Source organism: Vanessa tameamea, chromosome 11, assembly GCF_037043105.1.
Source record: "Vanessa tameamea isolate UH-Manoa-2023 chromosome 11, ilVanTame1 primary haplotype, whole genome shotgun sequence".
Taxonomy (NCBI): Eukaryota; Metazoa; Arthropoda; class Insecta; order Lepidoptera; family Nymphalidae; genus Vanessa; species Vanessa tameamea.
In genome coordinates, this window is record NC_087319.1 from 3,444,907 (window position 1) to 3,457,597 (window position 12,691).

The 12,691-nt window shown below is 30.7% G+C and overlaps 2 protein-coding genes across 2 annotated transcripts; both read right to left on the reverse strand.

Moving 5' to 3' along the window:
• Positions 1-2,753: 2,753 nt before the first annotated feature.
• LOC135193508 (uncharacterized) lies at positions 2,754-5,859 on the reverse strand. The gene is made up of 5 exons (XM_064216305.1): positions 5,768-5,859; positions 4,450-4,669; positions 4,096-4,229; positions 3,591-3,746; positions 2,754-2,905 (listed from the first exon to the last, which is right to left on the reverse strand). Exons 1-5 carry the CDS (start codon positions 5,820-5,822, stop codon positions 2,754-2,756), a joined length of 717 nt encoding a protein of 238 aa, XP_064072375.1. The 5' UTR covers positions 5,823-5,859.
• A 3,455-nt stretch (positions 5,860-9,314) lies between these two features.
• LOC135193509 (uncharacterized) lies at positions 9,315-12,387 on the reverse strand. The gene is made up of 5 exons (XM_064216306.1): positions 12,302-12,387; positions 10,985-11,204; positions 10,631-10,764; positions 10,136-10,291; positions 9,315-9,466 (listed from the first exon to the last, which is right to left on the reverse strand). The coding sequence occupies exons 1-5, from the start codon at positions 12,354-12,356 to the stop codon at positions 9,315-9,317; spliced, it is 717 nt and encodes a 238-aa protein (XP_064072376.1). The 5' UTR covers positions 12,357-12,387.
• Positions 12,388-12,691: the final 304 nt, after the last annotated feature.

Consider the following 12,691-nt stretch of genomic DNA (forward strand, 5'->3'; position numbering starts at 1 on the left):
ATTTAATTATGTTTGCGTCATGTACATAATTTAAATAATTTCTCTATAATTATAATTTTAAGTCACTTTTGTTTTTGTACAAAATCTTATTTCTGCTTTATTTGATACATATACCAATATTTATATAATTATTTGGTATATATAATACATATGTATTTATTAAACTTATATATATGTATTTTGTTATATATTATTTGTATTATTTAAAGATTAATTTTAGTTGTTTAAGAATAAAACATGCTTGTTTGCACCATCCCCTTTCCCACAGACAAATTCTTACTCTAAAGGGTTGTCTGTAAGAGATTGCTTTAAGCAATAAGACCGCCTTTGCACGCTTCTCTTTTTTGTTATATGTTCTTGTAATGTTATGTACACTGTATCTTTTGTCTTTTGTGTGCAATAAAGTGTTTATAAATAAATAAAATAAATAAAATAAATATTCTTGGGTAGGGCTTCTTGATTGCCACCCATCAAGTATTTTACCTCAATATAGCCATATTTAATATTGTTGTGGTCCAGTTTGAAAAGTGAGTTAGCCAGTGTAATTACAGGTAAAGTTGGCGGCGCATTGGCGATGTAAGGAATGTTTCAAATTACTTATAGTGGCAATTTATATGCACGAGGTGACCACTTATCATCAGGCAGCCATAAATAGCATCAGCTCAATAGCCTTAATAGTTTATAAAAAAAAAATTACTTGTACTATTCATATCCTAAAAACAGCACTACTGTTATTTTATTATATACTTACGTAAACTTTATTTGAATAATACTTTTCGTTATTAAAATTTATGAAAGTAACAATAAGCTTCATCAAATTTTAACAAACAGTTCAACTTAAAACGTAAAGTAAAAATGCTAATAGTATTAACGTAAATAATCTTAGGCTGAATAGTAAAAAAACTAAAATTGTAAAATTTAGCACACCAAACGTGCAAAATGTACAACCCGATGTACTTATCAATGGGGAATCGATGGATCCAGTTGAAACAACTGAATTTCTTGGTCTTACTCTTGATGCCAAGTTACAGTAGCTCCCCCATATAAACGGATTGGCGGGTCAAAAAAATTTGATTATTTACCGATGTTGATACGGCTCGCCTACTTTATTTCAGTTACTTTCACAGTATAATGTCCTACGGTATTATGTTTTGGGGTAACGCAGCCACTATCCATACTATATTTGTGCTGCAGAAGAGGGCTATTCGCGCAATCTATAACCTAGGAGCCAAGGAATCATTAAGGTATAAATTTAGAGAAATTAAGATATTGACTGTTGCTTCTCAATATATATTCTGTAATGTTTTGTATGTACGGAAAAATATTAATGATTTTATGAGAAAATGTGATTCTCATAGCATTGGTACAAGGAACAAACACAAACTTGTTACTCCTGTTACTCGACTGCATAGAATCAGTAACTCTTTTGTGAGGCAATGTATACGCTTCTACAACAGGATCCCAGAAATCGTTCAAAATACTTCTGTTGCCAAATTTAAAAAAAATGTTAAAGAACGCTTGTGTGCGAAAGGTTACTACAATTAGTGAGATTATGTTTGATGCCAGCTTGGGAATGAAACGATCGCCTCCTGGCTGTTTCTATTCATATACAATTATGTATCTACTTAATTTGACAAAAAAAAAGACCCGCTGAGTTTCTTACGCCGGTTCTTCTCAGGTCAGGGTGTTCCTTTTTCCGAACCGGTGGTAGTGTTTAATTTGACCATCAATAAGTAAGTGTGATGCTTCTATGTTGATTAAAGGAATTTTGAGTTTGAAAAAAAAATACGCGCATCACTATGAACATGGCATTAAGAACAAACGTCATTCGTTTTTATAATCCAATTTATAAATTAATGTAAATTAATAAAATCATGTAAACATCAAAAACATAAAATCATTTGGAACAGTTGAACAGGTAATTGTTTCTTTTAATTTAATTGAATATAATTCTTCTATAAAATATTATTCCTATTCGTATTAAGCTTTCCTAATTTCTTTTGATGGTTTTTACCTAAGGATGATCTTGCTTTAAAGTGTTTTAGCTCATTCCGCTTACAGGTCTAAGCCTCAGGTAAGTTTTTATTGGCCCCTTTTGATGTACGGCAGACGTCATTGGATCTTGTCAGTGATTTCCAGATAGCTACGCTTCGTCGCTCCACGACAATTCCAACACTGGACCTCTGTAAACTCGTAGGAAATTATTTTGACCAACATATCTTAGAAGGATGAGGATTGCTTTGAAAATATGGAAAGATTGTCTTTTGTAATAAATGATTGTAATTGTTACATAAAAAAGGTCAACGTCTATAAAAAAAAGTTGCAATAGTATTTCGAGTCATATCGTAGCAATAGTAATATCGTCTAAAATTTTATAGTAATTAACAGTTAGAAACGAATATATTCATTTGTGTTAATATATCTTTCCAGAGGTATCGTAAATACCTCGACTAAGCCAATACCGTTTAAGGTGCTGATGATAATCTTACTATCTGACAATTGTGTTCTTTATAATAATCATAGATATTTTTAATAAACGTGAGATAATTATTGATTTAACGTTTTTTTTCAAGAAAGTAAAATGAAAGAAATACTAGAACAAGATGTGTCGGATTTAAATCTTTCGTTGTTACGTAATCATCATCGGGACTTTATTGTGTTGTAAAGTGATGATTAATCACTGAAAGGGACATAGTGAGGGGTTAAGGAAATATTTAATAAATAATATACTTTAATTAAATAAATTCATTTATTTAGTTCAAAATAGTATCATCAATCGCAAAAGTTGCTAGATATTTGTTCACAGCTGTTTTCAACAGGTCTATAGAAACTTCCCAGGTTGGGTCTTGAAGAAGCAAAGTGATATCTAGCCAATTCTCTTTAGCAAATTTCTTAACGACCGCCGCTGTAATATAAAAAAAAACACGCAATAAAAATACTCGCACTATCTATGCATTTTTAAATAAAAGTATGACACGTAGTGGGGTAAGAAAAGATACGTAAGCGAATCCTTATGAGTGACTACCAGAAAAATACAGAATAAATCACTCTCGTGCGCTTCCTGGAGTAAGTAATCCATTTTACTCTCCGTCTCATTAACCATCTCTATGCAATACGTGGATTTATTGCTGCTTTAATGAATGACAACTAATAAAGAACTTATGTTTTAGTAATCGTATGATCAATTATATACTATACCATCTACCTGATGTTGACACACTTATTATCATCATATATTTATCCAATTATATGAGGAGAATAGCCAAATAAACAACTTTACTTGGTGGTAGGGCTTTGTGCAACCCATTCATCAGATATTCTACCGCCAAACAACAGTACTCAGTATTGTTCTGTTCCGGTTTCAATAGTGAGCCAGGTATATTCCTTGGGCCATGATAGGCACAAGGGACATATCATTTTAGTTCCTAAGGTTGGTGGCGCATTGGCAATGTAAGAAATGGTTAATATTTCTTACAGCGCCAGTGTCTATGGGTGCTATATGGTGAATGTTGGCAGTTTTGCCTTACTTTATCTTATATTTAAATTCGATGAGGCTGAAATTATTTTTTTTTATAATTTATACTACTTACCCAAATCTTCGTTGCCGTTGAATAAGTTTTGGAAGTTAAATTGAATTGGAGTAAGCGCTTTGGGTTTGTACGTAATCTTTCTAATAAAGAAATGTGTTTTTCCTTCACTGCCTTTTATTTTATCCAATTTAATGTCAAAGTCTAACTGGAAACTTACTGTAATTAAATGAAAAATAATGTTAATAATAGTTCTTAATCAAATCTTACTTAATTTTAGCACAACATTTATGAATTTGCATGCATGAATATAAATTTCAAAAAATTAATCGTAAACCCTTAAGAATAACAAATAAAAAAAATATATATCGACAAAAAGAGTAAAAAGTACTGAATTCTATGAATAATTCGATCCCATTTTTTGACGTTTAAGTAAATATCTTTCTGCCAGTGTATCAAGCATATTCTCTTATCTTAAAGAAAATGTTTGTAGCTCGTTTCGCCTCGCTGCTCCAAGTAGTTTGATAAAAATACCGGAATATTTAGCTTTTATTAAAAACACATTTACCTCCTTCGAACGTGTAATTGCCATTTCCTTCTATAGGTAATGTGATAAGGACTCCCTTCATGTCATATACTCCATTCATATGAAGTGAGGGGCAGACCGCTCTCCCGCTTATTCTTGTTAGGTCATCATTGATTCTAATAAAAATAATTAAGAAACAATTTTAAAATATAATTTAAACATAAGTACAACAAAATAAAGTTGTCAAGCTTATTCGAATGCTCAATGAAACATGGGATCTGAGACTCAGAAAGAAGGGTAGCCCTTCTAGTATTGTCATAGGAATAGTAAAAGTTACTACTAATTGAATATTGATTTTGATATGGGTGGATTCTGGGTTTAAATATGGGTACTTACATTAGATTTGACACTTCACAATTTTTATATCCATAGATAGTACTGTTGTAAAACGTATATTTTAAAGCAGATAGATCTGCGTCAATAACAGCAATGAATTGAGGGTCTGATTTTAGAATTCCAAGTTCTGGAATTCCATCAAATATTTTCGGTAATGCATTATTCACCGTGGTCTCTATGCAAGGTAAGTCGCTCTTTTTGCACGGGGAAAAAAGACTGCCTGAAAAAAATAGTAACTTGGAGGTCTTATAGCGTATTATATTTTCGTAATATATATTTTTGTTTGAATATTTGTAAGATCCTCATACGAAACCTATACGAATTTCCTGCGCAGTTAGGTTGTCTTGGGTGTACTTCCGGTTAGCCCATACCTCCTATAGGTCTGAATTTGAGAATACATACATACATATATTTCCATGCACTATAATGAGTATGATATGCAATATGCATGTATAATATTCGTGTAGAGTCAGTCGTTTCATAGAAAAATGTTATAATGCTCAAATAATATGGATATGTCACAGAAAAGCTCATTAATCCGTTTTGACCAATCCTAACTTCCGACAATCTTGTTCTATCCTATTACAAGAGTATATTTGTAAAGACGAAATGCGTGGATACGTAGGTAGTGCTCTGACGGACAACGGCGGAGGCTTCGAATTAAATTGAATCGAAATTCGGGTAATAAATATTGAAATTTTCAGCTTAAGACCTAGCGAAATGGGTTGTTTTTTTTACCAGGTATTACCTTTTCTAGGATGTTTTCTAGTGATGTCGGAGGAGAGGACAATGATTAAATTAGTATACTTATTTATTACCGTAATTTTATATTATAATATTGAAATAAATGAAGTTTAGCAAAATAAACACATTTGGAGCTTCTTCCAACTGTACTTTTTTTCTCAGAAAATACTGGCTTTGAAAGACATATTGAAAAAAAAATGACAATCTTTTTACTGCCGATAACTTTTGTGGAATATATTTTACTCTAATATTAATGTTTATCGCAAAAACCGTGACACCGTAAAAAAAAAAATGTATTTTCTAGAGATATAGATTTGAGCTTGAAAATAAAATTTGTGGTTATATGTTTACATGAATTCAGATCAGTTGGAGGTTATTTTATTATTTATCTTTTTTCGCTATTAAAAATGGATGGAAACATCCAGGAGGAAAAATTATATTTTATAATCATCTTTTAAAAATAAAAATATATTTACAATATAATATGATGCACAGGATAGCGCCTGGTAAAGGTAAATAATAAAATAATAAAAAAGAAACTAAGGTGAATTATTATTAATAATTTTATACTTACTTGAGAATACTTCACCGGCAAAGCACATAAATGTTATTAACAATGAGAGATACATTTTGTATGTATGTTGGTCGTCTACGAATGCGAAATTGTTCTATTTTGAATAAACGCAACAAGCTTAATTTATATATGTATGACACGTGTGGTACACACGTGTCATACAATTTTTGGTGGGGTATGGGGAGATAATTAATAAAAAACTACGTGTGCTCATAAAATTAAATCAAAACGAAATATTTGTTGTGCCTACAGCGAAAAGTATAAAATACGGCTTCATAATACGTAGGTACTTGTGTTATAATTAAGAATTATTCATAGATTTCAATTTGATATGTGGTTTTTGGATTTAAATTATATTAAGAATATTATTCTAATTAATTGTTTGGGCAAATATTTATAATTGAAGATATAAATTAAATTTAAAGGTTTTTCAGTTTTCCGTCCAGATACTAAAATAATAATTATTTTTACAACTAATGTTATATTATTTTATTTAATTAATTATGTAACTTATTAATTTAAGCGCATACACTAATTGTAATATAACTTCATTCTTACAATTATTTTGGCGAAATCGATGTTACTATTTATTGTTTTTTTTTTTATTTTGGTAATTTTTTTTTGTTTTTGTAATCTGTTAAATCATAATTCTATGGTTTTTTTTTGTACAAATATGTTTAACAAATATGTGCAATTTAAGTGTGTGTAAATAATAGAGCAACGTCGCCTTGTTGGCGGCCGTTAATATCTGCACCGCAGTTTTGTACTACCGCAGTTATTATCGTTCAAATCTTGTTTTTGTTCAATATTACGCTTAAATAAATATATTATTATTATTATTATAATTACATCCAGAAAACCGGTTTAATGGCTATGTAGATTGTATAAATAATCGATATTTGTGATTTATTATAATATGTATGTTTATATTTATTATAAATAGATATTAAAGAAAAATGATGGAATAAACAAATTAGAGGGAACGAACAACGTTGTAAATATTGTAAAATATCTATGATTAACAGACCATTCCAACGCAAACACCTCAGAGACCCGTATTTATTTTTATTTATTTATTTATTTGATGAATTCAATAAAAACAAATGAGCTCCTCTACCAAGCTGAGATGACCCAGTGGTTAGAACGCGTGCATCTTTACCGATGATTGCGGTGTCAAACCTAGGCAAGAACCACTGAATTTCGATTTGTTTAATTTGTTTTTGTAATTACTTTTGTGCTCGGTGGCGTAAAAAACATTGTAAAGTAAACCTGCAATAATCTAATTTATCCACCGACCCGAATTGGAGTAGCGTGGTGGAACTAGGTCCAAACCTTTTCCTGTCTAAGGGAGAGGAGGCTTTAGGCCAGTTACGGGAAATTTACAGGCAGTTATTTTTTTTTTTATGTGTTTTACATTGTTATTGCTAATCATATTTTGTTGTATATATTCAGTGGACTAAGCCGCTTAGTATAATAATTGAATGTTTTTCAGTAAAAATAATTTCACATTTACAATCACATTTACATTACGAGCTCTTTTTAACGGCAATTAAAAAGTTTGTGCATAAAAAGTTTTTCTCCTAACTATATATTCATTTATTTCTATATAGTCATTTACAGAATTATTTTATACCAGATTGTAGAGATACAGTTTTGCGGTTATTGGGAAGTTTAAGCTAATTTGGAATCTAAACAGCTTGGTGTGCTTTGAAAGGTGCTTTCACATCGGCCCATCAGACAACTAAATAACATAAAAATATGTTTACTTGTAAAACAATGATTAAAATTTTTCATAAAAAACCTGTTACAATATATATATGTATATACATTTATGAAGAGATTAGATTATATGATTAAAGTTATGATAAGTCGTCACCTTCGTCTCGTAAGAAATATAAACTACTCGTATTTATGACATCATTGATAACACAAACCTCGGGATCTTTCATATTTTAAAACTCGAGCTTGTATTTACACTGGCTCCCTTATCATTTAAAATGTACCAAAATTTAAGAAAACTACTGTAACTCCTTTTATTTTCTTCGATGATATAAATGATGCTGTGCAACAATGAGCAACAATTAATAATAATCTAGCTAGTCTAAATACTTGGTCTCAAAAATTCGGAATAAAGGTAAATACATCAAAATGTCAGACGATCGTTATTGTGAGCCTTATATCCAATTTGGGCTTAACATCTTTACCTCCATTTTTGTTCAAAGACATCGGTATTTCTTGGCGCAATCATGAAAAAGACCTTGGTATTCATGTTTATTCCACTTTAAGTTGGTCTGTGCATATCTCTGATATCAGTCGCTCAGTCACAGCCACGTTAAGGTGTCTCTATCGACTTCGAAATTTCCTTCCCATCAAGACTAAGATTTTACTTGTGCACGCTTTCTTCTTTCCCTTAATTATGCAGACGTATGTTATTACGATCTCAACAAAAATCACCTGGATAAACTTGACCGTCTCTTAAATAACTCTTTGCGCTTCATTTTCTGTCTTCGTAAGTTCAACCATATCCCTCAGCTCGTGATAAATTAAAATGTTTTACTTTGAGTTTGAAAAAAAAAACGCGCATGACTATGAACATGGCATTAAGAACAAACGTCATTCGTTTTTATAATCCAATTTATAAATTAATAAAATCATGTAAACATCAAAAACATAAAATCATTTGGAACAGCTGAACAGGTAATTGTTTCTTTTAATTTAATTGAATATAATTCTTCTATAAAATATTATTCCTATTCGTATTAAGCTTTCCTAATTTCTTTTCTTTTTTTCTCTTTTGATGGTTTTTACCTAAGGATGATCTTGCTTTAAAGTGTTTTAGCTCATTCCGCTTACAGGTCTAAGCCTCAGGTAAGTTTTTATTGGCCCCTTTTGATGTACGGCAGACGTCATTGGATCTTGTCAGTGATTTCCAGATAGCTACGCTTCGTCGCTCCACGACAATTCCAACACTGGACCTCTGTAAACTCGTAGGAAATTATTTTGACCAACATATCTTAGAAGGATGAGGATTGCTTTGAAAATATGGAAAGATTGTCTTTTGTAATAAATGATTGTAATTGTTACATAAAAAAGGTCAACGTCTATAAAAAAAAGTTGCAATAGTATTTCGAGTCATATCGTAGCAATAGTAATATCGTCTAAAATTTTATAGTAATTAACAGTTAGAAACGAATATATTCATTTGTGTTAATATATCTTTCCAGAGGTATCGTAAATACCTCGACTAAGCCAATACCGTTTAAGGTGCTGATGATAATCTTACTATCTGACAATTGTGTTCTTTATAATAATCATAGATATTTTTAATAAACGTGAGATAATTATTGATTTAACGTTTTTTTTCAAGAAAGTAAAATGAAAGAAATACTAGAACAAGATGTGTCGGATTTAAATCTTTCGTTGTTACGTAATCATCATCGGGACTTTATTGTGTTGTAAAGTGATGATTAATCACTGAAAGGGACATAGTGAGGGGTTAAGGAAATATTTAATAAATAATATACTTTAATTAAATAAATTCATTTATTTAGTTCAAAATAGTATCATCAATCGCAAAAGTTGCTAGATATTTGTTCACAGCTGTTTTCAACAGGTCTAAAGAAACTTCCCAGATTGGGTCTTGAAGAAGCAAAGTGATATCTAGCCAATTCTCTTTAGCAAATTTCTTAACGACCGCCGCTGTAATATAAAAAAAACACGCAATAAAAATACTCGCACTATCTATGCATTTTTAAATAAAAGTATGACACGTAGTGGGGTAAGAAAAGATACGTAAGCGAATCCTTATGAGTGACTACCAGAAAAATACAGAATAAATCACTCTCGTGCGCTTCCTGGAGTAAGTAATCCATTTTACTCTCCGTCTCATTAACCATCTCTATGCAATACGTGGATTTATTGCTGCTTTAATGAATGACAACTAATAAAGAACTTACGTTTTAGTAATCGTATGATCAATTATATGCTATACCATCTACCTGATGTTGACACACTTATTATCATCATATATTTATCCAATTATATGAGGAGAATAGCCAAATAAACAACTTTACTTGGTGGTAGGGCTTTGTGCAACCCATTCATCAGATATTCTACCGCCAAACAACAGTACTCAGTATTGTTCTGTTCCGGTTTCAATAGTGAGCCAGGTAATGATAGGCACAAGGGACATAACATTTTAGTTCCTAAGGTTGGTGGCGCATTGGCAATGTAAGAAATGGTTAATATTTCTTACAGCGCCAGTGTCTATGGGTGCTATATGGTGAATGTTGGCAGTTTTGCCTTACTTTATCTTATATTTAAATTCGATGAGGCAGAATTTTTTTTTTTATAATTTGTACTACTTACCCAAATCTTCTTTGCCGTTGAATAAGTTTTGGAAGTTAAATTGAATTGGAGTAAGCGCTTTGGGTTTGTACGTAATCTTTCTAATAAATAAATGTGTTTTTCCTTCACTGCCTTTTATTTTATCCAATTTAATGTCAAAGTCTAACTGGAAACTTGCTGTAATTAAATGAAAAATAATGTTAATAATAGTTCTTAATCAAATCTTACTAAATTTTAGCACAACATTTATGAATTTGCATGCATGAATATAAATTTCAAAAAATTAATCGTAAACCCTTAAGAATAACAAATAAAAAAAAAATATATCGACAAAAAGAGTAAAAAAGTACTGAATTCTATGAATAATTTGATCCCATTTTTTGACGTTTAAGTAAATATCTTTCGGCCAGTGTATCAAGCATATTAAGAAAATGTTTGTAGCTCGTTTCGCCTCGCTGCTCCAAGTAGTTTGATAAAAATACCGGAATATTTAGCTTTTATTAAAAACACATTTACCTCCTTCGAACGTGTAATTGCCATTTCCTTCTATAGGTAATGTGATAAGGACTCCCTTCATGTCATATACTCCATTCATATGAAGTGAGGGGCAGACCGCTTTCCCGCTTATTCTTGTTAGGTCATCATTGATTCTAATAAAAATAATCAAGAAACAATTTTAAAATATAATTTAAACATAAGTACAACAAAATAAAGTTGTCAAGCTTATTCGAATGCTCAATGAAACATGGGATCTGAGACTCAGAAAGTAGGGTAGCCCTTCTAGTATTGTCATAGGAATAGTAAAAGTTACTACTAATTGAATATTGATTTTGATATGGGTGGATTCTGAGTTTAAATATGGGTTCTTACATTAGATTTGACACTTCACAATTTTTATATCCATAGTTAGTACTGTTGTAAAACGTATATTTTAAAGCAGATAGATCTGCGTCAATAACAGCAATGAATTGAGGGTCTGATTTTAGAATTCCAAGTTCTGGAATTCCATCAAATATTTTCGGTAATGCATTATTCACCGTGGTCTCTATGCAAGGTAAGTCGCTCTTTTTGCACGGGGAAAAAAGACTGCCTGAAAAAAATAGTAACATGGAGGTCTTATAGCGTATTATATTTTCGTAATATATATTTTTGTTTAAATATTTGTAAGATCCTCATACGAAACCTATACGAATTTCCTGCGCAGTTAGGTTGTCTTGGGTGTACTTCCGGTTAGCCCATACCTCCTATAGGTCTGAATTTGAGAATACATACATACATATATTTCCATGCACTTTAATGAGTATGATATGCAATATGCATGTATAATATTCGTGTAGAGTCAGTCGTTTCATAGAAAAATGTTATAATGCTCAAATAATATGGATATGTCACAGAAAAGCTTATTAATCCGTTTTGACCAATCCTAACTTCCGACAATCTTGTTCTATCCTATCACAAGAGTATATTTGTAAAGACGAAATGCGTGGATACGTAGGTAGTGCTCTGACGGACAACGGCGGAGGCTTCGAATTAAATTGAATCGAAATTCGGGTAATAAATATTGTAATTTTCAGCTTAAGACCTAGCGAAATGGGTTGTTTTTTTACCAGGTATTACCTTTTCTAGGATGTTTTCTAGTGATGTCGGAGGAGAGGACAATGATTAAATTAGTATACTTATTTATTACCGTAATTTTATATTATAATATTGAAATAAATGAAGTTTAGCAAAATAAACACATTTGGAGCTTCATCCAATTGTACTCTTTTTCTCAGAAAATACTGGCTTTGAAAGACATATTGAAAAAAAAATGACAATCTTTTTACTGCCGATAACTTTTGTGGAATATATTTTACTCTAATATTAATGTTTATCGCAAAAACCGTGACACCGTAAAAAAAAAAATGTATTTTCTAGAGATATAGATTTGAGCTTGAAAATAAAATTTGTGGTTATATGTTTACATGAATTCAGATCAGTTGGAGGTTATTTTATTATTTATCTTTTTTCGCTATTAAAAATGGATGGAAACATCCAGGAGGAAAAATTATATTTTATAATCATCTTTTAAAAATAAAAATATATTTACAATATAATATGATGCACAGGATAGCGCCTGGTAAAGGTAAATAATAAAATAATAAAAAAGAAACTAAGGTGAATTATTATTAATAATTTTATACTTACTTGAGAATACTTCACCGGCAAAGCACATAAATGTTATTAACAATGAGAGATACATTTTGTATGTATGTTCGTCGTCTACGAATGTGAAATTGTTCTATTGTGAATAAACGCAACAAGCTTAATTTATATATGTATGACACGTGTGGTACACACGTGTCATACAATTTTTGGTGGGGTATGGGGAGATAATTAATAAAAAACTACGTGTGCTCATAAAATTAAATCAAAACGAAATATTTGTTGTGCCTACAGCGAAAAGTATAAAATACGGCTTCATAATACGTAGGTACTTGTGTTATAATTAAGAATTATTCATAGATTTCAATTTGATATGTGGTTTTTGGATTTAAATTATATTAAGAATATTATTCTAATTAATTGTTTGGGCAA